Genomic DNA, 26,757 nt, shown 5'->3' with positions numbered 1-26,757 from the left:
ATCCTTCTTATTGTTCTAAAGGCAGTCCCCTCTTAATTGCAGGCCTGGTTTAGGAATGCCATAATACACACAATCTACCAGGTCAGAACACAGAAAAAAGTGAAAAAATCAAAGAGAAAAAGGAAAGTTACTTCCTCTTCTGATAGTCCCTCTTCTTCTGATTCAGACAGTCCACCACCTAAAAAGACAAAGAGGAAAAAGAAACATATTAGGGAAGGTCATTCTAGAGAAAGTACTAAGTCCACCTGCTCTAGGCAAACTCAGGATCAGCATTCTTCTGGGGAGTCAGGTCAGGAATCTGGGGACCCATATGCACGTAACCCCAGGCCCTTGCTGCATATAAAATGCAAGCCCATAACAACACCTGTGATTAACTTAGAGGCTGACCCTGAGGAAGGGATAAATAGGGCAGATGGAGATAATCAGGACCTTAACATTGGCCATGACAAGGAGGAGGGTGAATAGGCAGTGGCGGGGGGTGGGGAGATCCATCTCACAGCACTTATTTTTGTATCAGAGGACTTTAACCCTATTATAACTATAGTAATTGCTGCAATTTGGCTGCAATCTAAAGTGGCACCAAACGTAGCACCAGCCGCTAAAGGGGACTTGGTTTTTCCCAGAGCAAAGCCAAATAACATGCTATTACCAATGCCTGAGGTCTTTACAGAGGCTGTTAAACAAGAATGGCTATTACCTGCAACAAACAGAAAGCCACTGGCTTTTGCAAACCGTTTTTATTTGTTTCAACAAGAACCTTGTTAAAAATGCCAGATGCAGATGTGCCAAAGCACAACTGATCTCTAGCTTGCTGGTTCCTCAGGATGGAGAGGTCACACTAAAGGACCCTGCGGATAAAAAGCAGAATTTTCACTTAGGAGGGTTCATGGTAATGCTTCATTAGCCACACACTCAGCAGCTGTGGCTTCCATGGTTGCCAGGGCATCACTCTCGTGGGTGAATGATTTGTTCAATGAACCGCCTTCTGACCCAGTAAAAATGAGGCAACATTTAGTAAAGATCCAGAACGCACAGGCATTCGTGGTGGATGTAGCATTGGACTCAACTAGATTCACCTCAAGAGCATCAGCAGCAGCTGTGGTAGGCAGGAGGCACCTGTGGTTAAAGTTGGCAGGTGGACTCCAGCTCAAAGAACTTGACAGCAGTGCCATATGACAGCACTAAGTTGTTTAGGGAAGCTACCTTAAAAGACATATCGGTGGAATCAAAAGACAAGAGGAAAACTATGCCATCTGCACCGCATACGCCTGAGTGGCCAACATTCAAGAAACCTTTCCAGCAGTTCTAGCCCTTTTGAGGTTTCCAGTCCTTCAGGGGCCAGGATAGAGATTTCGGAACCCAACGCAGTTCCTGGAACCTCCAACGTAATGCCATCAGGGGCTTCAGAAACTCCAAGCAGCCCATCAACCAAAGCAAACAGACCATGCCTCAACAATGACTCGAAAACAACCAGACTAGGAGGCCACCTGTCGGAGTCCCCCACGATGGACAGATGGTTCCCAAATGTCATCCAAATGGGCTATAAGATAGAACTGGAGGCCCCTCCCTCCACAGGTTCCTTGCTGCACTACGGTCTTGCTCTTTTATCAAACACACAGAGTTCCTAAAAGCAATTCAGCATTTGGAAGACATTGGAGCGGTGGAACCAGTTCCTCCCTATCAGGAGGGGAGGGGCGTCTATTCTATTTTGTTCACCGTCCCTGCAAAGGACAGATCGAGAAGAGCCATGTTAGACCTAAAATATCTAAACAAATGGTAAAACACGAATGCTTCAGGATGGAGATGCTACAGTCAGTGGCAGAAGCTCTTCATCATTTGGACTTTCTGGCATCGATAGATCTCAAGGAGTCCTACCTGCATATACCCATCCATGAGGGCAGCCATCACCTCCTCAGATTCAAGTATGTGTAACGGCACTACCAATACGCAGCTCTCCCATTGGGACTATCATCGGCCCCTTGCATTTTCACAAAGGTACTAGTATACATCATGGCACATCTACATCTGCAGGGGATCTGGATATCTGCATATCTGGACAACGTTCAGATGGCAGCATAGTGTGATATATCAACAACTCTGTTGACCCTAAAAGATCATGGATTCCTGGTCAACTGGGAAAAAGCTAAACCCATTACACAGTCCTCAAAACCTAGGTATAGTACTCGACATGGTAGAGGACCGCTGCCTCTTGCCTCAGTATCAGTACTTAACCATCACCTTGGAGATAGGGGAGGTGCTTGCAGCACCAGCAGTGTTACTCACCACACTGACAAGGATTTTAGGCCTAATGTTTGCAACATTGGAAGCTGTCCCATGGGCAAGATTTCACTTAAGAAGTTTACAATGGTTCCTGTTGGGTGTACCAGTTGTCCATTGCCCAGAAGAAACACATGTTACTCCACATTCCACCAGAGGCACGCATGTCCCTCAGTTAGTGGCTGGTTCCTCAGAATCTACTACAGGGAAGATAGTTTCTGGATCTATCCAAACTGATAGTCACCATGGACGCCAGCAACAGGGGCTGGGCTGTGCACGGCCTACAACTACATCTAGGCTCCCTAACAGCTCAACATGTAAAGGGAGACCAAAATCAGCTGGCCAACTGGCTGAGCCAGAAGGATCTGATGCCGGGCGAATGGTCCTTAAACCCAAGGATGTTTCAAGAGATCACAAAAAAGCTGGGGACCCCATAATGGACTTATTTGCAATGCCAGTTACACTCAGTTACCAAGATTAATGACAAGATTCCCCTGCAGGGGAGCAGAGGACATAGATGCGCTGTCAACCCCATGGCCGGATGGCTTATTATATACATTTCCACCGACACCTCTACTGGCAAGATTGTCAAGAAGAATACGCCTGCTGAGGGCAAGAGTGACCCTGAAGGCCCCCTTTTGGCCCAGGAGACCATGATTCACGGAACGTCTCATCTAGCAACTGCAGAACCATGGTTTCTGCGGATGTCTCAAGATCTACTTATACAGGGTCCGGTACAACATCCCAACCTGGACTGGTTATGGCTTGCCACTTGGAAACTGAGCAGCGAATCTTGAGCCAGCAGGGCTATTCCGAGAAAGTACTAGAGACTATACTGGCATCATGTAGGTCCTCGACAAATGGAATATACCAATGCACATGGAGGGCTTTTTTGAGATGGATGGCACGTCACTCGATACCTAGGAGTGGTGCATCAATCCAACACCTGCTGCAATTCCTATAGGAAGGGCTAGAGCGGGGCCTGAAGCCAAACACTTTGAGGAGGCAAGCAGCATTTTAGTGGGCCTCATTTCAGGCATCACAGAAAAATCTTGGCACGTGCATCCTCACCTGAAGAGGTTTCTAAGAGGGGCCACATTGATATCTCTGCCTGCTGTTCATAGATTCCCCATGTGGGAGCTACATACAATATTAAAAGCCATAGTTTCCACCCTTTGAGCCTTTAGCATGTATTCCTATACTAATCTTGTCCTTTAAACTAGCATTCTTGATTGCTATTATGTCTGCGAGAAGAGTTTCGGAGCTACAGGCTCTTTTGATCCACAGATCATATTATGTTTTTCAACAGGAGTCTGTACGTCTCATCCCGGATCCCTTCATACGGACCAAGGTGGCATTGTCCTTTCATCAATCTCAGGACATCATTCTGCCTGCTTCCAGCACATACGAAGGAAAAGCAGTGGCACAAGTTAGATATGCAACATTTCCTCAAGAAATAGATAAAATGATCAGCATCCTTCAGAGCAGTTGATTCCCTGTTTCTCTTCCAGGATCCATGGGAACGGCAGTCTAGTCATCTATCATTGCCAGATGGATTAGGGCCTGCATAGCATTGGCGTATGAGGCCCAACATCTCTGACCACGTACACGTATAGTTGCTCACTCTACTAGAGTGGCAGCAACATCAGCTGCATTCTCCACAAATGCCCCAGTACAGGGAATTTGTAGGGCAGCAACATGGAGAAGTCAATCAGCATCTACCAGGCATTATAAAATGGACTCTCATGCAGCATTTGGTAGAAGAGTGCTGCAGCAGGTGCTTCCCCAGGAATAGACAAGCCCCCTCCCTTGGTTACATAGAAGCTGAGGTATGTCCCATGGAGATGTCCTTGACCCCAGCAACCGAGAATGGAGCTCTGGTTCACTTACTGTGAAGGCTTCTTCTGGTTCCTGCAGTCAGGGACATCTCGGCCCACCCAGCTTGGCGCACTTGTCTGTTCCTGGGAGACCATCTTTTCAGTATTACTGTTCATAAGCTATGCCTGACACCAAAGAACTCTTAAGACACAACCTTAATGATGAAAATTTAAAATTAATTTTCGGGGTCTGTGGTTGTGGCTCATGTTTCATCTTGACTGTTTTTTCTAGCCTGTTGATTGTTATATTATTCTATGTCATGTCACTTGCCATGACACCCTCTGTAACTTGGCCTGAAAGAACTGGAGTGGGGTTATCCCCCTCAGGCTGGGCATGTTTTTCTCTGTCGAACAAATCAAACTGTTCGGCCTTGGAGCTTGTGAGGGGCATAACACCTGGAGATGTCCTTGACTCCAACAACCAGAAGAAGCCTTCATGGTAAGTGAACCAATGCTCGGTTTCATAACCTAGCCCTGAGATGCTGCTGCATATCTGAATCAGTCAAAATTATTTGGGCAAACGAATTACCTTGATCAGGGCAGGTATTGAGCACTCTTGAGAGGAAAACTCAGTGGTGTTACCTTTTGCTTATTACTCCCTGAGCTCTACAAGCTCTTTAAATATAGTTCTTAATTATCATTTTCTGGTATCCCCCACTTGTTTCCCTGCTATTTGTGAAGATTAAGGGCCATTTCACACATGCAGAAGCAAGCCCAAGTTTGCCGCTAAGTGTACTCCATGCAAGGAATTGCAACTAGTTTTGGCTCCCTGACGTGTATCTGTATGATGTGTGTACATGTTGCCTTCACACTTTCTAAACTTTTAGATGTTCTGTATATTTAAATTTATGAGAAATATTGAGCATGCACCTGAAAATGTAAAGTGGGACAGGCCTTAAACTTAATATCCCCTGTGGAGCTAGACTGATCCATAGCAGCAACTCCTGCTCTTGCCTAGGTGTATCTGAGCACATCTGACAACATTACAGAGACTACTTCTTTGGTCTAATTGCTAGGATAAATATTGTGGACTCCACTCTTACACTATATTGGCTATAGTCGCATTATACCTTCTTGAAGTATTGTCAGGGTGCTGTAAAACTCCCCACAGGTACCAAAAGTTAAATGCTTAAAGTGGTTATGCTGCAATATAATAACATTATTTGGCCTAGAACAATGAATGCATATTGATAGAAGCAGTTGTGAATTAACATTGGAGGCAAAACATGTTTTGCGTTCAGCTTGAAACATAGGAAACTGCCATATACTGAGTCAGACCATTGGTCTATCTAGCTCAGTATTGTCTTCACAGACTGGCAGCGACTTCTCCAAGGTTGCAGGCAGGAATCTCTCTCAGCCCTGTCTTGGAGAAGCCAGGGAGGGAAACCTGCCTTGAAACCTTCTGCTCTTCCCAGAGCGGCTTCATCCCCTGAGGGGAATATCTTACAGTGCTCACACATCAAGTCTCCCATTCAGATGCAACCAGGGCAGATCCTGCTTAGCTATGGGGACAAGTCATGCTTGCTACCACAAGACCAGCTCTCCTCTCCTGAATCTAGCAAAGAAAATTTCTTAGCAGTTGAACAGCACGATTCTGCAGATGGAAAGTCTGATGGATTGTGACTAGCAATGCTCTATTTTTCTTTCTAGTTCAAAGCAAATCTTGAAAAAAACAAGCAGTGTTTGGAGACAGATAACAAAGAGCTGGCCTGTGAGGTGAAGGTATTGCAGCAAGTTAGATCAGAATCCGAACACAAGAGGAAGAAGCTGGATGGCCAGGTTCAAGAGCTGCAGGCTAAGGTCACAGAAGGTGAGAGGCTGAGGACAGAGCTGGCAGAAAAGGCAAACAAACTGCAGGTAAGGATTTGAATTTGCACTTCAGCATATCCTAATGAACCTAAGGTCATTGGGAAACATTACAATGTACGCATTCTCCTAAAGAGTCCCAATTTGATTTTGGATTGATAGTGGTGGCATTGGTCCCAGACTTAAGAGGATGAGAAGTGATGGTAGTAATACTTTGCACCGACTTAAAGCAACTGAAACATTCAGTGCTATCATTTTGTCTCGTGTGGTAGGGATGCAATCTGTATGGCTCAAGTTAGGCCTTTCCTGTCCTGCATTCTTCCAAAGACAACCACAGGGCTCTGTGGTCACCAGAAGTTGAAACCCACTTGACAGCACACTTTACCTTTACCCCTAAACATATTGCTGTTCTTCTCCTTCCTCTATCCCTGCATTTTCCAACTTTTCCTTTCCTGCACCAAGTGAGTTTTGAGAGAATCATTTTAAACATATTTTAAAAGGTGTTGGAAACATGAGTGAGGATTATTATTCTTGCTTATAATACATGCACTGGGGTTAAAGTACAGAAGATTTTGGAACATTGTGAAAAATATCTTGACTGTCAAAACAGCTCATTGAAAGAATCAGCTTTTAGGGGAGGCAGTAATTTTTTCTTGGAGGCTTTCAAGAAAAAGTTCATAAAAGTATCTGCTAAGAAAGGCGTTCGCATAGGTTATTCTGTTTGAGGGCAGATGGTTGCCTTAAAACCCTTCATTCTTTTCAGTTGTATTGCAAATTGATTATAAATTGTAGGCAATATAAATGTTGGACAGGGTTGGTCATAACTCTGACACTTGGGTGAGGCCAATCTCTACCAGGGATCAGCTGTGACAATAGGAGGGAAGAATAGCTTAATAGAATTCAGAAATTTATGATAGCACTCCTGGGACTTGTTTATAAAATACATTGGATGGTAATCTCTTGTTCAGGTAATTTGCTTTAAGAAATATCTGCCATACTAATTAACTTGGTGATCTGTAGCGTGATCCATAGGAAATGCATAATCCTTGGTTCTGCACCTGTGCAGTATCTCATGGGTGGAATACTCCATCTCCTCATGGAACTCTTGCACCACCTCTCGTGCTCAGCGGTTATTTCAGAGGTCAGAGCATCCTTCCTTTAGTTCATTTCTGTAGCATGCACCTCATTGGACTCTGTTCCTCTGTTTTAGGATTGGTTCTGTGAGGGAAAGTGGAAAGACTTTGTAGAAATTTTGTCTTGAACTTGGACTATGTTTTTGACTATTCTTGGAGGTGTTGGACATCGGTTAAGTATGTTACAGTAAAATTGGACTTTGAGCTTGACTCATGACCTTGTTTTCTCCCAGTGGATGTCAAAAATACTTTTTTAAAATGTAAGGAGTGCAGAGGCAAGTTGCTGTGTCTACAGACCACCATGAGAAGGCATGCTTGGCTACACTCTGCAAACCTGCAAATGGAAATGAAAGGATTGAAGGCCTTCGCTTCAGTGGGAAGGGTTTGTTCAGTGAGCCTTCACTTCTGAGGCTGCAACAAGACAAGTGGCGGTGTACTTGACAAGCTTAAAAAGCAGTGGATTGATTAATGTCTCTTTGAAGGGTCGCTTTGTGGCGATTTCTCCAAAACATAAGGGATGGGATGGCAGGACTGTGTTTTCTCAACCTGATTGCAAAAGGTTTCTGAAAGTCATAAATCTGTATCCTCCGATTTGACAGCCAGTTGCAGCCTTTCGTTAGTTCTGTCAGCACTGACAGACAAGTCATTTGAACCAATGGCTACCAGTACTTTGAAACTATTCCTGTTAAAGACTACCTTTCTTGTTGCCATAACCACTGCAGGAAGAGTTAGTGAGTTAACAGCACTGAGGGTTATTCCATATACAATATTGTTTCCTGAGAAGGGCTAGTGATGTTCAGGGACCGCGGAGGCACAGTCCAATGCCGGTTGTGTGTGTGTTGCTTTAAGGGCGGGGGGGTTGTACTTAACCCTCCCGCCGCTTTCCCCCTCTGGCGCCCCAATTTTTGGCAAAATCTTCAGGGCGGCAGCGTCCTCCCTGCCGCCCCTGCCCCCTTCTTGTCCAAACACGGAACTAACACAGGCGCATGCGCCCACCACCACGCGTGCCGCCGACGTGCACACCGCGCACATCACAGTCACGTGCATGGCGGCGGCGGGTGCATGCACCCATGTTATTTTTGGGTTTGAACAACAACAAGGGGGCAGGGGCGGCAGTGAGGAAAGCTGCTGCCCCAAAGATTTTGTCAAAAACTGGAGCGACAGAGGGGGGAAAGTGGCGGGAGGGGTAAGTAAACCCCCCACCCTTAAAGCAACACCCCGCCCCCACCAGCAGTTCATCAGACTGCCGGACAAGCGAACCAGTTCGCAGGCCTCCAAACCGGTTTGTGCACATCGCTAGGGTGGACCTTGCTTAGCTAAGGGGACAAGTCATGTTTGCTACCACAAGACCAGCTCTCCCCAACATTTACACAACTCTTTACATGGGTGTCAGTTCATGTAAAATACATGTTTTCTCAAATGTTCTCTCAGAGATGCATTATTGTGGATACCATAAATTGTACACATAACTCTGACGAGCCCTTTTTGCCCCGGCAAGCAGATTACTAATATGTTACATGTAGGTTCTTTGCTTTACAGAATGAACTGGACAATGTCTCGAGTCTCCTCGAAGAAGCAGAGAAAAAAGGCATTAAATTTGCCAAAGATGCTGCCAGTTTGGAATCTCAGCTACAAGATACACAGGTATGTCTGCATGTTAGAATGCATATGGCTTGTGAGCATATTGCAAGCTGTTTCTCTGGGTAGAACTGGAAAAACAGCTGTGCATGGTTTCAGTATTGCTTCCAGCAGAATTGCACATTCCCTACTAGTTTGCTAGAAAGTAAAATAATCCCCTGATGCCACATACATAAACCAGTTTTGTTCCTCACTCTGATCAGTATTCCCTTGCCAGAAGTGTAGTTTGGACTAACTACTAAGGATGTGAACGAAATGGATTTTGCTTTATCTTTCAAGCACAATATAAAACACAAACTGCTGAAACATTTCATTGGAAACTGGTCGAGCCAGCTGTTTCAGTGAAACAACTTGAAACGTTTTGAGTGTTTCAGCCATAGGGAACAATGGGGAAACTCAAAACACCCCACTGTTCCCTGGGTAGCTCCTAGGGACATCAAAGTGGGTTGTGTGGTAGCATATGATGGGTGCTACCTAACACCCAACCCACAAAAGCAATGGGCAAGCAGGCAATTTTAAACAAATGATTAACCTTTGCCCATAGGATCCTATAGAGTTGTGGGGGGAAGGTTAGAAATTTGTTTAAAATTGCCCGCTTGCCCATTTTTTTGTGGGTTGGGTGTTAGGTAGCACCCATCATACCCTAAGAGCTACTCATGGGGAACAATGGGGTGTTTTGAGTTCACCCATTGTTCTTACAGCCAGAACAAGCTGCACTCACAGAGTGCATGCACACAAGTTTTGCATTGCAACTTGCAATGCATTTTACAATCCTGCCATGAAAAACCCTGCAGAAGCATACAGTAAAAGGGAATCTGCCCCTCTCAACACAGAACACACATTTCAAGCACAATCCAAAAATGACCAGTAAAGAATCACTGACCCAGCATCCACTGCCAGCCACAGTGCCTGCACTGCAGTAACAGCATTGACACAGGTTGCTCTCTCACACACAATTATGACTCCTTAAGTTACTTCCTAGCATTGGAACGGCTGCCACAGCAGCACTTTACTTAGCAGCAAGCATAGCCATAAGCTCAACTGTAGCAACTTCAACCACATTTTGACTGAGTACACCTTGCAATGAATCCAGATTGCAGAGCAGACCAGAGTAGTGAGTGAAGCACAAGTTAGTTTCAAGACCAGACATGGAGCTCATCACAGCAATCACCAAGAAATAATACACACACACACACACACACACACACACACACACACACCCCGATGCCACTATCCATTTCTCACCACAACACTATCTCACAAACGAAACAAACCCAAGTTCTGCCTTTTATCAATCAGAGACCCAGCAAAACCAGATAGTTATAGCAGCAATAGCATACGTATTATACTCAGTGAAAAGAAAACCCCAAAATCAAAGTTTTATTTTTCTCTTGATATCCTCCTCACATTATAAGGGCTCTCTGTGCCTCCCAGTCCCTTTTGGATACATTTTGAGGATAACACTCAATCTGTATGATAAGGCAACCAAGAAGTAAAGAGATCGCAAACCAATCCGCAAGGAGGAAAGGCCTCCAAAATGGTGTTCAGAGTGTCGAAACGTTTCAGTTGAAATGGGGTTGTTCTGCTCCGAGCTCAAAACAGGTCCTTTATTTAAAGGGTGTTCTGTTTTGAAATCAAAACAGTCTATTTCAAGTTGAAACATTTCGCCCTTGAAATGTTCAGCACATCCCTACTAACTACTATAGCTTCTGTAAGCTGTACAAGTCGTTTCTATGCAGGCAATTCCTTATTTGCCTAGTTGGAGCATTTCCTCTGAAAGCACCAAGCAATGGTTCTTTTGTCAAAGATACTCTTGAGCCACAGTGCATAGGTGACCCAGTGTTTCTGAGCTAGAATATGAAGCAGCACCTTTCACTGTTTCATTGTTCCCTATTTATAAAAATGATACAAAGGTACGCTGTATTACAATTGCTGAGGATGGACAGGATAACATTTTTAATTGTGTGCTCATCTATAGAATAACTGTTTGCTCAACCTTTAACACAGTTCTTCAGAATCAAAGCTCTTCTGCTACAAGACCCTCCTCAGTGCTTTGAGGAGTATTTGATCTTTGAGAAATTGATGGACCCGAATGCAGTGATAACTAGCCCTAGGTAGCTTCTGTTATAACGTGCTAACAAAGCATGACCAGTTCTGGCAGTTATTCAGTTCCCCTTTTATCTTTTTTGTGATTGCTGCCATTACAAAAATGACTAATCTCATCCTCTTTGATGGTAATAAGGTGCTTCGATGTTTCTTCATTTAAGATGACCTTTCTTGCTGTGGTACCAGCTTTTAATTAGTTGCTTTAAGATCTGGAATGATGGGTCCCATTGTCAGATTTCACCATGATGGGTTAATGTCAGAACAGCAGCTATGAACTTTGCTTCCATGGGCAGCTCTATACTACCTCTTGGCAAACATTCCCATTACTGAATATCCCTATTAAATACTGAAGGGCAGTTTATGAGGTTAATTTTGAACTCTGTCGAGACAAGGGATAAATAAATGTACTTTTCATTCCCACAACAGGAGCTGTTGCAAGAGGAAACCCGCCAGAAGCTGAACTTGAGTAGCAGGATTCGGCAGTTGGAGGAGGAGAAGAACAACCTGCAGGAACAGCAGGAAGAAGAGGAAGAGGCCAGGAAGAATTTGGAGAAACAGGTGATAGCCCTGCAGTCTCAGGTGAGGAGCCCTAAGGTTGCCAGAACCTAAGGGGTATACTCGTGGGTCAAATGGGCCGAAACACAAAGTTTGGCTTTTAAAAAGCCAAACCTGCCAACCCACTGAGTATTGCATGGTTTCCTCCCCAGCCAGATTAGCCTTAGTTGAACAAGTGTTTTTCTTCCAGGTTTTCCTCCAAAAGGTCAGGAGCTGTTAACTTGTAGCTAGGGCTATTTATTGCATCATATGAGGTTACACCATTTTATTTTTTAGCTTGAACAGTTAGAACGTGTCTTTTTTTCCCTTGCAGTGCATGGGGGTGATTCTCGAGCAGTGCAGTGATTGATATTAACATGAGCCTAGTTCTCATGGAGGTGGTAAACCTGTTTCTGTCTCATCGCAGATGGGGATTCACATGACCGAATGCAAAAAACAAAGCACTAACAACCCACACATAGAAAACTTTCATGGCAAGGGTTCTCATTTGCTAGTTTCTCATGCAAAGAATATTCATTTGTGTGAACCCCCAACTGCATTCTAGAGTGGTACAGTCCACACAAGCTTTACCACCTCAGTGAGAGCTAGGCCACTGTGTGCATGCATAAAGCATGATGCTTGTGTCCTACTAGGCTTAGAAATGTAGTAATAGCTCTATTTTGTATCGTCAAACTCAGCTGGCTGATGCCAAAAAGAAAGTTGATGATGACTTGGGCACCATTGAAGGACTGGAGGAGAGTAAGAAGAAGCTGCTGAAGGACATGGAAATTCTGAACCAGCGCCTAGAAGAGAAGGCAATGGCTTACGATAAGTTAGAAAAGACCAAGAACCGTCTTCAGCAGGAGCTTGATGACTTGATGGTGGACCTTGATCACCAGCGCCAGATTGTTTCCAACCTGGAGAAGAAACAGAAGAAGTTTGATCAGGTATGCTTAAATCTTCTTGCTACCCTGCTGCTGAAAGAGGACATCTCGTGGTTATACGTCCTCTGTTGCTCCAGAGGCAGGATTATGCAGATTAACATAGAAAAACTTAAGTAGCCCTAGGAAGGATAACCCCAGCCAGTTCTGATAATCTTGCGTCTGCTCCAGACAGCCTTTTCTCCTCTCTTCTAAAAGCCTTCTCTCTTGTTTCTTATACCTACTCCTCCTAGTTCCTTTGCACTTCTTTTATCTTGCAGTTTGTCTCTCCTTTTTGATTATAACTTTTTTAAGGCCCTCTTTGTCATCTCTATATATTCCTCTGTTCTGTTCCTCCTTTCCTTTTTCCCTTGAGCCAGAAGCTAGGATGCAGAGGAAAACTCCTTTCCTGGTGCCACCATCGTCCCCAGCTCCTCCTAGGCCTCTAAGGCCAACCCAGAAATCGTCCACTCCTGCTAGAGGTGAGGCCATGCCCTCTCTCCTGCTGTTGCTCCCCTGCAACTGGTATTGAGAGGCATCGTGCCTCTGGCTGGAGGTGGCCCACAGCCACCAGACTAGTAGCCATTGATACCTTTGTTCTCCATGAATTTGTCTAAGCCTCTTTTAAAGCTGTCCAAGCTGGTGGCCATTACCACATGCCATGGCAAGGAATTCCATAGATTTATTATTTATTTGTTCGATTTTTAGACCGCCCTTACAAAATAGCTCAGGGTGGTTCACAAGCATCAAAGACCCTTGAAAACAATTTAAGAGCACTGGAAGGCCAGGTAGGTCTTTAGGGCCTATAAAGGCCCTAAATTCCAATAAAGGCCCTTGAATTCCAATAAAGAATTCAAATTATGCACTGTGTGAAGAAGTACTTCCTCTTGTTGGTCCTAAATTTCCTGACCTTCAGTTTCATGGGATGACCCCTGGTTCTAGTGTTGAGAGGGAGAAAAAATTTTCTTTGTCCACTCAGTGCATAATTTTATATACCTCGATCATGTCTCCCCCCTTAGCTGCTTCTTTTCCAAACTAAAACCCCCAAATGCTGTAGCCTTGCCTCATAATAACTACAACTATTTATACACCACTTTTCAACAAAAGTTTCCAAAGCAGTTTAAATAGAGAAATAATTAATAAATGAATAAGATGGATCCCTGTCACCAAAGGGCTTTCAATAAGGAAAGTGATCTAGGCCCCTGATCACCTTGGTTTCCCTCTTCTTCATCTTTTCAAGTTCTACAGTATCCTCCTTAAGATACGTTGACCAAAACTGTACACAGTACTCCAGATGTGGCCGCACCATAGATTTGTACAAGGGCATGATATTAGCATTTTTATTTTCAATCCCTAGCATGGAATTGGCCTTTTTCACGGCTGCCATATACTGAGTTGACACTTTCAATGAGCTGTCCACCACAACCCCAAGATCTCTCTCCTGGTCAGTCACCGACAGCTCAGATCCCATCATAAATAGCCAGGTCCACCGCTTCCTCTGTAGTGGCCAGGCAAACACTATGTTTGAAATATTGGCAGAAAGACGCCACCTCTCGCTCGAACTTGGCGGCTGTCCTTTATGTAGGTTCCAAGCTGTTCAGCGATGAATCATTAAATGACATACTCATCAAAACCATGGATAAGAGAAAAGTCCTGCCTACAACACATATGAACTTCTCTAGGCAGAATAAGCGGTCCTTTCATCCCTTCAGAGACCCCTTTAGACCCAGGGACAGAGGCAACAGACCACAGTGTCCCTTTTGGAACAGGTTCAGACCCAACAACAAACCTACCAGACAGCGATGTCGCCCTTCACAGGACAGGCCAAAACAACCAGCCAGCAGTCCTGACTCACGGCCACTCCTGGTCAGGGGGTTGCTTAGTACAATTCTTTCATGCCTGGGAAATCTCCACCAGTGACAGGTGGGTCCTTCAGTCTATTCAGCACAGGTACAGAGTAGAGTACACCACTCTACAACCAAAAATGTTTTTGCCAACCCCATGTTCATGCTTGCTTACCAAGCATATAGGCTTCCTACAGGCCATACAGCATCTCAAAAATATAGGGGCAATAGAGCCAGTGCCTCTTCAACAGCACAGCAGAGGCGTTTGCTCTATTTTCTTCACCAGGCCGAAAAAGGACAGCTCTCTCAGAGCACTCCTAGATCTCAAGTTTCTCAGCGAATTAGTCAGACACAAAAATACAAGATGGATACTCTGAGGTCAGTTGTGGAATCCGTCCACCATCTGGACCACCTCACCTCCATAGACCTGACAGAGGCCTACCTCCACATTCCAATTCATCTAAACAGTCAACCATTCCTCTGCTTCAAATATTTGGACAGGCAATGCCAATACAAAGCCTTACCTTCTGGTCTATCCTCAGCACCCAGGGTGTTCACAAAGGCCATCACACCTCTCATAGCACACTCCAAGGCATCAGAATCTTTGCCTTTCCAAATGACAACCTACTCAGAGCACTGGATCTACCTTCAGCCTTGTCAGACCTGAGCTTTTCACTCCATGTTTTGTCCACCCACCGGTTCCTAGTCAATCAGTCAATGAGCCTGCTTTCGCCCTCTCTAAGACTACATCATCTGGGGATAGAAATAGACACTAGGGATGTGCATGAACTAGTCCATGAACTCCCGGGAGGTGAGGAGGGCCTTTAAGGGGCAGGGAGGGTGCCCTTACCTGCCCCACTGCTTTCCCCCTGCCGGCGCTCTCCCCAAAACTGCTGGTGTGGAGCTTCAGTGTACCTCCTTGAAGCCCTGGTCAGCGTCATACCAGAAATAGCTGACACATGTGCGCAACTGGAGCTAGAATTTGTACCGCAACTGGAGCCTGACAGGGATGGTAGTTGGTCTTAATAACTGACTGGTGAGGTTCAATATTGAGAAATTGTGTGTGGTGGTGAGGATAATAGATTCAACTCCTCTGAGGGGCGGCTTGCATTAGATTTGGCTGCTCTGTAGTAACACTCCTGATACAGCTGAAATTCAAAATATCAAAAAGCCCTAATAACTTGGGTGTTAAGAGAAAAATCCTAATGTCTGACCTGTTTGTCCACATATTGCAATGCTCAGATGCTGGCAGAAGAGAAGAATATATCTGCTCGTTATGCAGAGGAAAGAGACCGTGCAGAGGCTGAAGCTCGTGAAAAAGAAACCAAGGCACTCTCTCTAGCACGAGCCCTGGAGGAAGCCTTGGAGGCCAAGGAAGAGTTTGAGAGGCAGAACAAGCAACTCAGAACAGACATGGAGGACCTGATGAGTTCCAAAGATGATGTGGGCAAAAATGTGGGTGTTTACATAAATGGAAATGATATAGTACAGTTTGAACAAATACACTAAATGAAGTTTGTTTGTTTTTACTATGCCTTTAACAACATTTTAAACAACATTTTTACCAGGTATTGTCATAGTTTTTACATAATAAAAGTTTACTTAAGGTCTTAAAGAAGTCTTTTAAAAAGGTCTTAAAAGGAGTACTTGAGAGTCACCCTAAATATGCATATTGCATCGCCAGCTTATCAATTTATACAAAAATAAGGCTGGTAAAACTGAAATTTTGGAGAGTTGAAAGAGATCCTTCTAATGTTGTAAAATGGTTTCTGGAATTCTGTGTGCAATCTAAATAGTTTAAAACACAAATGCGTATTATTCTAAGGGTAAAATTGTGAATTTTTGTCCATTGCTGTCTTTGACTTGCCTTTCATTCAGGAGAGTGCACTCTAGTTTCACATTCTTCTTTTGTTGTGCTTTTCATCCTCATGCACTCTAAAAGTTGAAACAGATGTGATGTAGGCCACTGTTAAAGTGCTACTCATGCAAGCATTCTCTGCATGCCATGTTACATTTAAATGCACTTCCCATGTGCACTGACACATTCGCTTGCAACCTTAGCATTCCTGTAGCATATCCAGCTAGGTTGCCGAACACTGGTATGCAAAGGCCACATGCAAACAGGTTGGCACATATGTTTAAGCATGATGTTGCTTAAACATGTTTAAGCAACATAAGTGACCGCTAGCAATTCTGTTGTTGTTAGGATAACTGAAAGGTTGGTATGTCTTTTTAATTCAAATTCTCTGGGTTTGTAGGTTCATGAGCTAGAAAAATCCAAGCGCACGTTGGAGCAACAAGTGGAGGAAATGAGAACACAATTGGAGGAGCTGGAGGATGAGCTGCAGGCCACAGAAGATGCTAAATTGCGCCTGGAAGTGAACATGCAAGCTATGAAAGCACAGTTTGAAAGAGATCTCCAGGCCAGGGATGAGCAGAATGAGGAGAAGAAGAGACTCTTGGTAAAACAGGTATGGCTTGGAATACCTGAGAGTAACTATAGCTGAAGGAGTTTGTAGCTGGATTTGATCACTTCTCAAAAGTTGGAATGTTAACCACCAAAATTTGCCTGAAACACAAGGCTTACCCCACCCCACCCCACCTCCAGGTCCCAGAAATGTAATGACTTGAGACAGAAATTATAAACAAGTTCCATGTGTACTACTTACTTTTCAGAAAATGGTAGAATGTCAGAGTTAGAAAGAGACCTTGGAGATCTTCTAGTCCAACACTGCTCTTACAGGAATATCCTACAGTATCCCTGACAGAGGACCACCCAGCCTCTGTTTGAAACCTCCAGCAAAGGAGAGCCCACCACTGCACAAGGCAGGCTGTTCTATTGCTGAACAGCCCTTACAGATGGGAAATCCTTCCTGATATTCTAGCCTAAATCTGCTTGCTTGCAATTCCAACTCATTGGTTCTAGTCTTGCCCGCAGGAGCCACAGTCTGCTCCTTCTGTGTGACAGCCATTTTGATATTTGAAGACAACCATCATATTTGCCCTTAATCTTCTCTTCTTTAGGTAAAATATACCCAGGTCTTGATTTCTAGGTTTCACCATCTTGATTCAGAGGATTGACTCCTCAGGAACACATTCAGTATATCAACATCCTTCCTAAAGTGAAGGGCCCAGAAACAGTATTCCAAGTGAGGTCTGACTAACACAGAATAGAGTGGAGCGATTACTTCTCATGATCTGGACAGAAAGCATCTGTTTAATTCAGCCTAAGATTGCATTAGAATTTTTAGCTGCCACATCAGACTGCTAGTTCATGTTCAGCTTGTTCACTAGTACTCCTGAGTCTCTTTCTGCACTGCTGCCAAGCCAGGTCTCCCCCATTCGATATTTGTGCGTTTTCTTTAGCCTACTTTCCTTAAGGAAAGTAAGCTTATGAGATCACTCAAGTAAGTAAGTGTGTGTGTGTGTGTGTGTGTGTGTGTGTGTGTGTGTGTGTGTGTGTTTCACTGTCAACTTCACAATGCCTGCACCGATTTGAACCAAATTTAGTACAGTTGTAGGGACACATAGGGACAGCTCAATGGTGTCATTTGTGGCGATGTCATCCAATTCAAGAAGGTGAACACATGAATGTTTGAGGTGCACGTGGGTTAACTAGTGAACTGCCTTGGACCAAACACTGCAGGGATAAATGGGGACACCTCAGTGATGTAGTTTGTGATGATGTCATCTACCCCAATTCAAGATGACGGACACCTGAACGTTTGAGGCAGAAGTGGGCTAACTTGTGAAGATAGTAATTATCAGTTAAGATTATAGTGAAAGAAAAGTAGGCAAATTAGTTCTGGTAACTTCTTGCTTGCTTGCTCAAATATAGCACTTTGCATTTGTCTCTTTTTTCATCTTGTTGATTTTGGCTCAATATCCAAGCCTGTCTAGATCAGATGGAATCTTGATTCTGTTTTCGAAGCTGTTATCTATTCCCTCCTCCCAGCTTTGTGTCATCTGCAGATTTGAGAAGCATCCCCTCTACTCTGTCCTGAGTCATGTGTGAAAATGTTGCCTTGTGGCACTCACTCCAGGATGACATGGAACCATTAATGACTACTTGCTGGGTATGATTGTTCAACCAGCTGTGAATCCATTTAACAGTAGTTTTATCTAGCTTCTATTTTATCTACAAGGATATTATGGGAGATGCCATCAAATACTTTGCTGAATTTAAGCTCCACAATGTCTACAGGATTCCCATGAACTACTAAACTAGTATCTCTATTGGAAAAGGAGATTAAATTCGTCTAGCATGACTTGTTCTTGACAAATCTGTGCTGGCTCATAAGAATCACCAGATACATTCAAGTGCTTACAGACAAATTGCTTAATAATCTGTTCTAGGATATTGCCAGGTATCAATGTCAAACTGACTCTGTAATTTCTACCCACCCCTGAAGATAGAGATGAACAAATGTTGTGGCTATCTTCTAGCACCTCACCTGTTCTTCAGGAGTGTTCACAGATTACAGACAGTGGTTCTAAGATCACATCTGCATGTTCCTTCAGTACGTGTGGGTACAATCCTGGAGACAAACTAATTTAAGGTTGCTAGATGTTCCCCTACCATCTCTCTGTCTATCTTGAGGAACCCGCCCCCCGCTTCTTTATTTGTGCATCTGCTATCCGATTGGATCACAGTTGCTTTGTGGGAGAAGACAGATGTGAAATGGCCATTAAGCAGCTCTGCCTTTTTTCTGTCACCCGCTTCCGTTTCACCATCTTCTCCAAGCACCAGACCTCCCACTTTCATTGATCTTCCTCTTCTTTCTGTGTGGTCTCTGTGCATCACAGTGATGGGTTTTGCACACATGCTCAGAGAACCATATTGGAATCTTCTAGAGCTAGAGAGAGGGAAACATTTTGCTGGTAGCCATGCCTCCCGCTTATCTACTCACTGTATGACTTGCCTTCTCAATCTTTCGCCGACTGCCACAGTGATAGCTTCTTTTGAGCCTTTCCCCACATTGCCTTCATCATCAGAGAGAAAAAGAATGGACCTACTGGTTCCTTCATCAAAATATATCTGTAAAAACCATTTTTGTTTGTGTAGGATATCCCTCACAAGCTTCTGCTCATTCTAAACCTTGGTTTTCTTGACACCATCCTTATAAGTTCAAGGCCCTCTTTTTCTTTTTGGTATGCCTTCTAGGTTGTGTGCCTCATATTCCATTTCCTATGTGTGTCCTTTTTTATTTTCAGCTGTTCAGAGAGTTCTCTGTGCATTCCTCCTAGGGAGCTATCTCATTTTTGAGATATCTCTTCTCATAGGAATGGTTGCGATTATGTCTTTGGCATCTTGCTTTTCAGAATCTCACATCCTCCTTATACTCTTTCCTCTGACAGTTGGATTTCTTGAAATCCATGGTACATGTCTGATTTCCTGAAATATTCTTTCAGTGTCAATGACTGAAACATTATCCAGACTTTCATAGTCAATAAACATTCTGTCATTTTCAAGTATCTTTAGAAAAGGTAAACTAAATAGCTGGAAATCTTAATTTGTATTAAGTCTGTAGTAGAGATTTGCAGAATGTTCCACGTTCAGAACATTCAGACTCAAAATGTTTTACGTTTCAGAGGTCGGAACAGAATTCCCTTCAAATGAGCTCAGAATGGAAGGACCCCATTCTGTGTTGGAACGCTCCAAGAGCCATTTTGGACTCCAAAATGGTGCTTTCCAGTCCCAAATGGCACTTGGGATGTTTTGAGTGTTCCAAGCTCATTCTGTTGGAACAACTGACTCGATTGGTTGCTCCGACGGAACATTCCGGGTATATTTGCGTTCCATTCCGAGCTTGGAACAGAAAGCAAATCTTGTCCCACACACATCCCTAGTCTGTAGCTGGCTGTTATCATTATTGTCATAACTTTATAAATATTTTGGAACCATTTTAAAAATGCCTCGGAGAGCCATCTGTAGGTTCTGTTGTACTAACAACTGTGTAGCATACACAGAGGGATGCAGATAGTATGTGGTTAGGGTCATTAAACAGATAACTTAGCTTAACGAATATTGTAAGTAATAGAGGATTGTTCTAGCAACTCTAAAAGGGCAGCAGCTGACCAACCATTTCAGTGTGCAAGTTCTCTATTTCAGTATAAAAGTGCTGAACAGAAGGGTGTTTTCAGAAAATGGCTTGTAAATTTCAGTTCAGTTCATTCTTGAACTCTTTTTAATTTTGTCCTGTAGCCAAACACATTAAGTCATTACTAACTCTTTGCTAGTTTCTTGCCTAGTTGATCATTAATTGTGTCTCATTTTGCTTTGAAGACTGAATGGAGATGGGACAAGGCCTTATTATCTTCATTTTGGGAACAGATGCGCCAGGAGCAACAGTATCATTTTAGCATCAGCATGAAGTTAACAATTATAGTCTGCCTTTACCTAAGAACAACTTAATAAGCTGCAATATTAGCTTCTGCACAAGAGTTATGGATGAAGGGAGATGGAAGCGCTTAATGGGAAACTAGTCATAAAATCACTGAACAGGAGAAAACATAGCTGACTTTAGCCTGTAGTGGCTTGAGATCTACAGCAATTTAGCTAGTCCTGGAATTGTCCGCATGTGCATTCTGCTTGGCTTCTCGGTGGGCAGAATTTTGTTTCTAGAGAGCTGAGGATTGTCAGTATGTGTGTTGCAGCTTCCACATAAGTGTGAATTCTGTAATCCTGTATTCTCAAGCAGTAGAGGAGTATCTGGATTTCATCTCAGGCAGGTGCGACTGCTAAGTTAAGTTTGAGGTCCGTCCTTTGATGTCGTCCTGTTGTTTTGCTGGTGTTTGTTAACCTCATAGGTTCGGGAATTGGAAGCAGAACTGGAAGATGAGAGAAAGCAACGGGCCCTGGCTGTGGCATCGAAGAAGAAAATGGAAGCAGATCTAAAAGACCTAGAAGCTCAGATAGAAGCTGCAAACAAGGCCCGTGATGAAGCAATCAAGCAGCTGCGCAAACTGCAGGTGGGCAGAACTGCTTTGCAAATCAAGATGCACTTTGGTGGAAGAATCCATCCCCTGAATACAAAAAGTTATTCTAAAATATTTCATCTTTCTTTAAGAGGGAGCAAGAGAATTAGTTAACATTAAGTGCTGAAGATAACAGATATTAAGTATTAACAATTTGGTGTTGTGGGAATAGGATTTAATGACTGATGTTCTGCATGTGTACAGTGGAATCTGGCAGTGTAGCTAGTTTGCTAAGTTCTTAGAACAAATATTTTGCTTTGATTTTTACTCTCACTTAATTTTAAGGCTCAGATGAAAGACTATCAGCGCGAGCTAGAAGAAGCCCGGGCATCCAGAGATGAAATCTTTGCTCAGTCAAAGGAGAATGAGAAAAAGCTCAAGAGCCTAGAAGCAGAAATTCTTCAACTACAGGAGGTATGACTCCATTTTTTATATTTATGGATGTTCATGCTGGAGAAGGTAACCAGACGAATGTATGATATTCCCATGATTTAGGGTAGGAGTCTGGAGATCTGAATCTTGCATTCTGTTTTGCAGTTCTAGAAAGTCTTTTTGGTTTGCAGAGTGCTTTAACTGCACCTTAAAATGTTTCATCTGTGAAGAAGTGCAACTTAACACATTCCTTTTTTAACCAAGATGCTGGCAGAGTTGGGCTTCAGTGTCCAATCCTTTATGTTAGTAAGATGTCATAAGTGGGGCCATCTGTTAATTTGGAATGGGGTTAGGGAGAGCTATATATTGGATTAGTTCCTCCCAGGATATTGGATTGTATGCAAAGAAAGTTAATCATGATTGTCTCATGAAATTAATGGGACACTAGTTGGTTGTGATTGTCTCATTGGTTTCAGTGGTGTTTAACCCTAACTAACTTTCTTGGGATACAGCTCATAGACTCTAATGATACTGTATTGGGCACAGTTTGATAGCTCTATATCCTAAAAGCAGTCTTGTTTACCAAGCCCAGTGAATGTCAAAGACCATGACTGTCTTTTTAGGAGCTTGCTGCCTCTGAGAGAGCCAGACGCCATGCAGAGCAAGAGAGGGACGAGTTGGCTGACGAAATTGCCAATAGTGCCTCTGGAAAGTAAGTTGCACTAAATACACTTTTCACTAACCATATGCATGATGTGATAGAACCTGATTATCACAGACTTCCTGGTTTGAAATTGTAAAACACACAGCCCTTAAGTGTGTGTGTCTCTTCTGCAGATCTGCCCTGCTTGATGAGAAGCGCCGTCTAGAAGCCCGAATTGCACAGTTGGAGGAGGAACTAGAGGAGGAGCAGAGCAACATGGAGCTGCTCAATGACCGTTTCCGCAAGACCACATTGCAGGTAATTCCCCACCAGCACGCTGTGTGTGTGTGTGTGTGTGTGTGTGTGTGTGTGTTACTTGCAGTCCTGCTTTTGCAGGAAAGAGGAGCATCTACACTACTGTGCTTGCCTTCTTAAAGGTTGACACACTGAACTCTGAGCTGGCTACAGAGCGAAGTGCTGCCCAGAAGAGTGAGAATGCACGTCAGCAGCTGGAGCGGCACAACAAAGAGCTGAAAGCCAAGCTGCAGGAGCTGGAGGGTTCAGTAAAGTCCAAGTTCAAGGCAACTATTTCAGCACTGGAAGCGAAGATTGGGCAGCTAGAAGAACAGCTGGAACAGGAGGCAAAGTAAGCAAGCTATCTAGAGCAGGGATTCTCAACGTGTGGGTCCCCAGATGTAATTGGACTTCAACTCCCATAATTCCCAACCAAAGGCCCCTGGGGCTGGGGATTATAGGAGTTGAAGTCCAATAACATCTGGGGACCCACACGTTGAGAAACCGTGATCTAGAGAAAAGAGTGCTCTTAGGAAGCTGATTCTGGAAAGGTAGCTTCAGAACTGCTAGGAACTGGTAAAGTGTCTTGAATCTCCTTTTGGGGACAAAATGAGACTAGGTAGTCCTCCCATAAGGGCTGCAAGTCCAAAGAATGAGTCAGTGCAGGGATTTGAGTGACCTAGAGGTGAGAGTCTTGATTTGTTCTGGCACTGTGTTGCTATTGGTTTATTCCTTTAGATTCCCACAGATAACCAGCAACTGAGCTATCTTTGATTAGTTTTGTGGGTTTTTTGTCTTGGTACATACTTTGGACCCATTATACAGGAGGAAATGCCTAGTTTGTGTTCCTGCTGTAGAATTTTGGAGGAAATACAATCATGTGGAAGTATGAACTATTTTGTTGCCATTGCTTATGGCCCTGCACCTTCAGCTATTATACTCAATCTAGCATCTTTCTGATATCTTGGTGAGTGATTTTTGCTCTGTTGAACTTATTTAGGGAGAGAGCAGCAGCCAACAAGCTAGTACGTCGCACAGAGAAGAAGCTGAAGGAGGTATTTATGCAGGTGGAGGATGAGCGCCGGCATGCAGACCAGTACAAAGAACAGGTGAGGAGCTGCCTGCTCCACTTAAGAGTTCATCCTTGCAGATAACCACCCATCAGGAGATGCTTGTTGCTAGCAAGTAACCAAAGGGCTCACAATCTAAAAATAAACATAAGATAAACACCAGCAGCAGTCACTGGAGGTACTGTGCTGGGGGTGGATAGGGTCAGTTCCCCTCCCCCCTCAATGAAGAGAATCACCATGTTTAAAAGGTGCCCCTTTGCCAAGTTAGCAGGGCATGATATAAGTATTTAAAATAATAATGAATGAACAGTCGGCTGAAAGTATGTTAGATCACTTGTGGAAGTTCCAGATCTTGAGAAGAGAACACACTTTTATGCTGTTCTAATCAGTTTTGTGTGTGTGTTTATGTAAGTGAAGACCTAATCTCACCTGGCAAGCCTTATGACTGTTTTCTTCTTGTGGCCTGCATCTGGACATGAACCCTAGATGGAGAAGGCCAATGCTAGGATGAAACAACTCAAACGCCAGCTGGAAGAGGCAGAGGAGGAGGCTACACGTGCTAATGCTTCACGCCGCAAACTCCAGCGTGAGCTGGATGATGCCACTGAAGCCAATGAGGGTCTTAGCAGGGAGGTCAGCACTCTGAAAAACAGGCTACGGTGAGTAACATCTCAGGGGAGCAAAGTGTGGGCACGTGCTACTAGTGCTTCAAGACAGCCCACTTGAGATGGGGATGGCTCATTTGATCTTCATTTCTCTTCCCTCCCCACTCACCTGACTCTTGATACCTTGGCCCTAATGTGAACCAAGAGTTTAATGGAGGGATGATATTAAGTAGCCAAAATGGAGCATGACCACAGTTTCTTAAATCATGCTGTGGCTGCACTGGTTGTCTGAAAGTGGGCTGCTAATTCAAAGTTACACCACTTTGCTTCCACATCCATGGATATAGGAGCTGTGAAGTGTCCTGAGTTCTGAGTTGTAGGGTTAAGCATATCTCTGATGTAAATGTAACTATGGTTTGAAGTGGTGGCATGGCACTGAGCTTTAAATGTTCTGTGAGGATAATGATGTGTTTGGGTATTCTTCTCTGAGCGAACTGCCATGTACTCAAGCAACCATTTCTTGTGCATTCTTACAGGAGGGGTGGCCCAATCACCTTTCCCTCCAGCCGATCCGGGAGGCGCCAACTGCACATTGAAGGGGCATCCCTTGAGCTTTCAGATGATGATGCAGAAAGCAAGGGCAGTGATATCAATGAGCCACCAGCTGCTCAAGCAGAATAGAGTGCCCAGCCATGTTGTACAGACAGCATCCTCACCAGTGCAACTTTCTTTCTTTGTGGGTGGAAGAGAAGGAAGAAGAGGACTTAACTGGCCACCAAATTGCCTTGTGGCCCCAGATTTGCTTTAGGCAAAACTGGCACACTACTAGGTCATGCATTGCAGGTCAGCCATGACATACTGCTGTCTGGCCTTGCCGTGCTTTGGATATAGGTACCACTGCCCTTTACATGTATTAAAATGTCTCTGTTCAGTGCTTTTGTTTCCAGGTATCCATTGTAAAGCAATCTTCTGAAGCATCAGGTGATAGAAGGATGTTCCCTCTGTCCTTCCTAATATGCCATTCCTAAGCAGCTGGCTCCTCCTTGTTTCTATGCATGCTTAGTTGTACACCAATGCCACTCGATCTGCAGGACCTGACTGCATTCTTTCCTTCTCATTCTTTCCGTTCATTGACTGTGAAAAGGCTTAAGGGAGAAACCTAGGCTGAATGTAGCATTAACTACTCGCCAGCTATGTATGCTACATATAATGATCATTTGTCCACTATGGGTAATCATGTGTCCTCCCAGCTAGGGTCAGTGCAATGTCCTGGTGGAGACGGACTAACCATTCTCCACCTATTCAGAATGGCCCATGCAAATTGGAAAGCCTTGGTATGGAAATTAATTATGTTTCCCTCACCTTCAAGTAACTAGTTACTGGCCTGAAGTGCTGGGGACAGGAGAATCACTTATACTACAGTTGAAGCCCTTGGCAGCTATCTTGGTGTGTCTCAGGAGTGTCTGCCAGAGGACAGCATGTGGACACTGCCTGTAAAGGACGTATTAGTGGAGCTACCCTCTTTCCCCTCAGCTATCATTTGGACAGTGTTAACTGCACTTAGCTAGTATTCTTTAGTTTCGTAGTTGAGAATTGACATTTACAGAAAGTGCCTTAGACACTACAGTACTAAGACAATGTTACATATATAATTTGCCTATAACAAGATTTAATGTATTAATTTTTGTTCTTCATATCATGTTACACTTCTTCTAGTCCAAGTGGTATTATTGATATTCAGTTATAAGGAATCAGTGTTGACTATAAAATCTTGATCTCTTGCAACATGCTTAAAAGAATATTTTTCTTTGGTTAAAAAGCTTTAACATCTGTTACAAAGCTTTTGTTTTGTGCATTTGGGTATTTCTTAATCATAACTGGCTGCAGGCATCTGACGGCAAATACCTTGTTTCTTTGTACCTTCATATTTCTAGACAATGATTTTTGTAAGACAATAAATTTATTCATTCTAGAGACTCATTAATATTAGAGCTGTTTACTTGGAAAACATCAGTACACATGTTTTGTCCTAAGCTCAGCTACTAATCTACAACTGAAACTTCTAGGTTCGTGCCTGCTAATAACCTCAAAACCAGATTGAGGAATTATGGATTTGACACCAAATTCCTCTCTAAACTCATTGTGATAAACAGCTATACATATTACAGCAATTCAGTTGGGTTCTAAATTATCTATTCACTTTCAGGAAAAACAAAAGCAGCCAACTCAGACAAATAGTAAGAATTTAGGAAAGATAGCAGTGGAAGATCCAGAAACAACTGATTGTGCATTTCATATCTTATGACACACAACAGAAGTGACCTGGGATACAAAAACATATTTATAGTACTGCCCTGCCCATCCTAAATTGCTTGGTTTTAAAATGTCATGAAGGGCTAAGGGGAAGAAGTACCTGGGTTTGTGTGTGAAGAAAGATGATGCGGTAACATTGAAATAATTATATGGAGAAAATAAACTGGCAGCCATGTTTGTTCACACAACATAAACATCAATGGGCAGATGATCTAAAGAATAGGCATAAAGAACTAGCAAAACATCCTTTACACAGTTCATCTTGGGGAGCTTCATTGCAACAAGATGTGCTACTGCCAAATATCAGGGACTGTAGATATTATACACAATGTCAATTATTTTTTTAA

The 26,757-nt window shown here is 43.5% G+C and overlaps 1 protein-coding gene across 8 annotated transcripts in view; it reads left to right on the top strand.

The window, feature by feature from the left end:
* MYH10 (myosin heavy chain 10) overlaps window positions 1-26,073 on the top strand; it is a 175,041-nt gene extending 148,968 nt beyond the window's left edge. For all 8 annotated transcript variants that reach the window (XM_053291241.1, XM_053291238.1, XM_053291240.1 and 5 more), the window contains 14 exons: window positions 5,805-6,011; window positions 8,633-8,737; window positions 11,264-11,416; window positions 12,070-12,318; window positions 15,378-15,590; window positions 16,394-16,606; window positions 20,946-21,107; window positions 21,399-21,527; window positions 22,109-22,197; window positions 22,323-22,446; window positions 22,566-22,774; window positions 23,423-23,531; window positions 23,979-24,151; window positions 24,634-26,073. In XM_053291241.1, the coding sequence (XP_053147216.1) occupies window positions 5,805-6,011; window positions 8,633-8,737; window positions 11,264-11,416; window positions 12,070-12,318; window positions 15,378-15,590; window positions 16,394-16,606; window positions 20,946-21,107; window positions 21,399-21,527; window positions 22,109-22,197; window positions 22,323-22,446; window positions 22,566-22,774; window positions 23,423-23,531; window positions 23,979-24,151; window positions 24,634-24,778 (2,280 nt within the window). In that variant the 3' untranslated portion in view covers window positions 24,779-26,073. The remainder of the gene's footprint in view (window positions 1-5,804; window positions 6,012-8,632; window positions 8,738-11,263; window positions 11,417-12,069; window positions 12,319-15,377; window positions 15,591-16,393; window positions 16,607-20,945; window positions 21,108-21,398; window positions 21,528-22,108; window positions 22,198-22,322; window positions 22,447-22,565; window positions 22,775-23,422; window positions 23,532-23,978; window positions 24,152-24,633) is intronic.
* The last annotated feature ends 684 nt before the right edge of the window (window positions 26,074-26,757 follow it).

The sequence above is a fragment of the Hemicordylus capensis genome, chromosome 2 (assembly GCF_027244095.1).
Source record: "Hemicordylus capensis ecotype Gifberg chromosome 2, rHemCap1.1.pri, whole genome shotgun sequence".
NCBI classification, from domain to species: domain Eukaryota; kingdom Metazoa; phylum Chordata; class Lepidosauria; order Squamata; family Cordylidae; genus Hemicordylus; species Hemicordylus capensis.
This window is presented reverse-complemented; position numbering and strand designations above follow the sequence as displayed.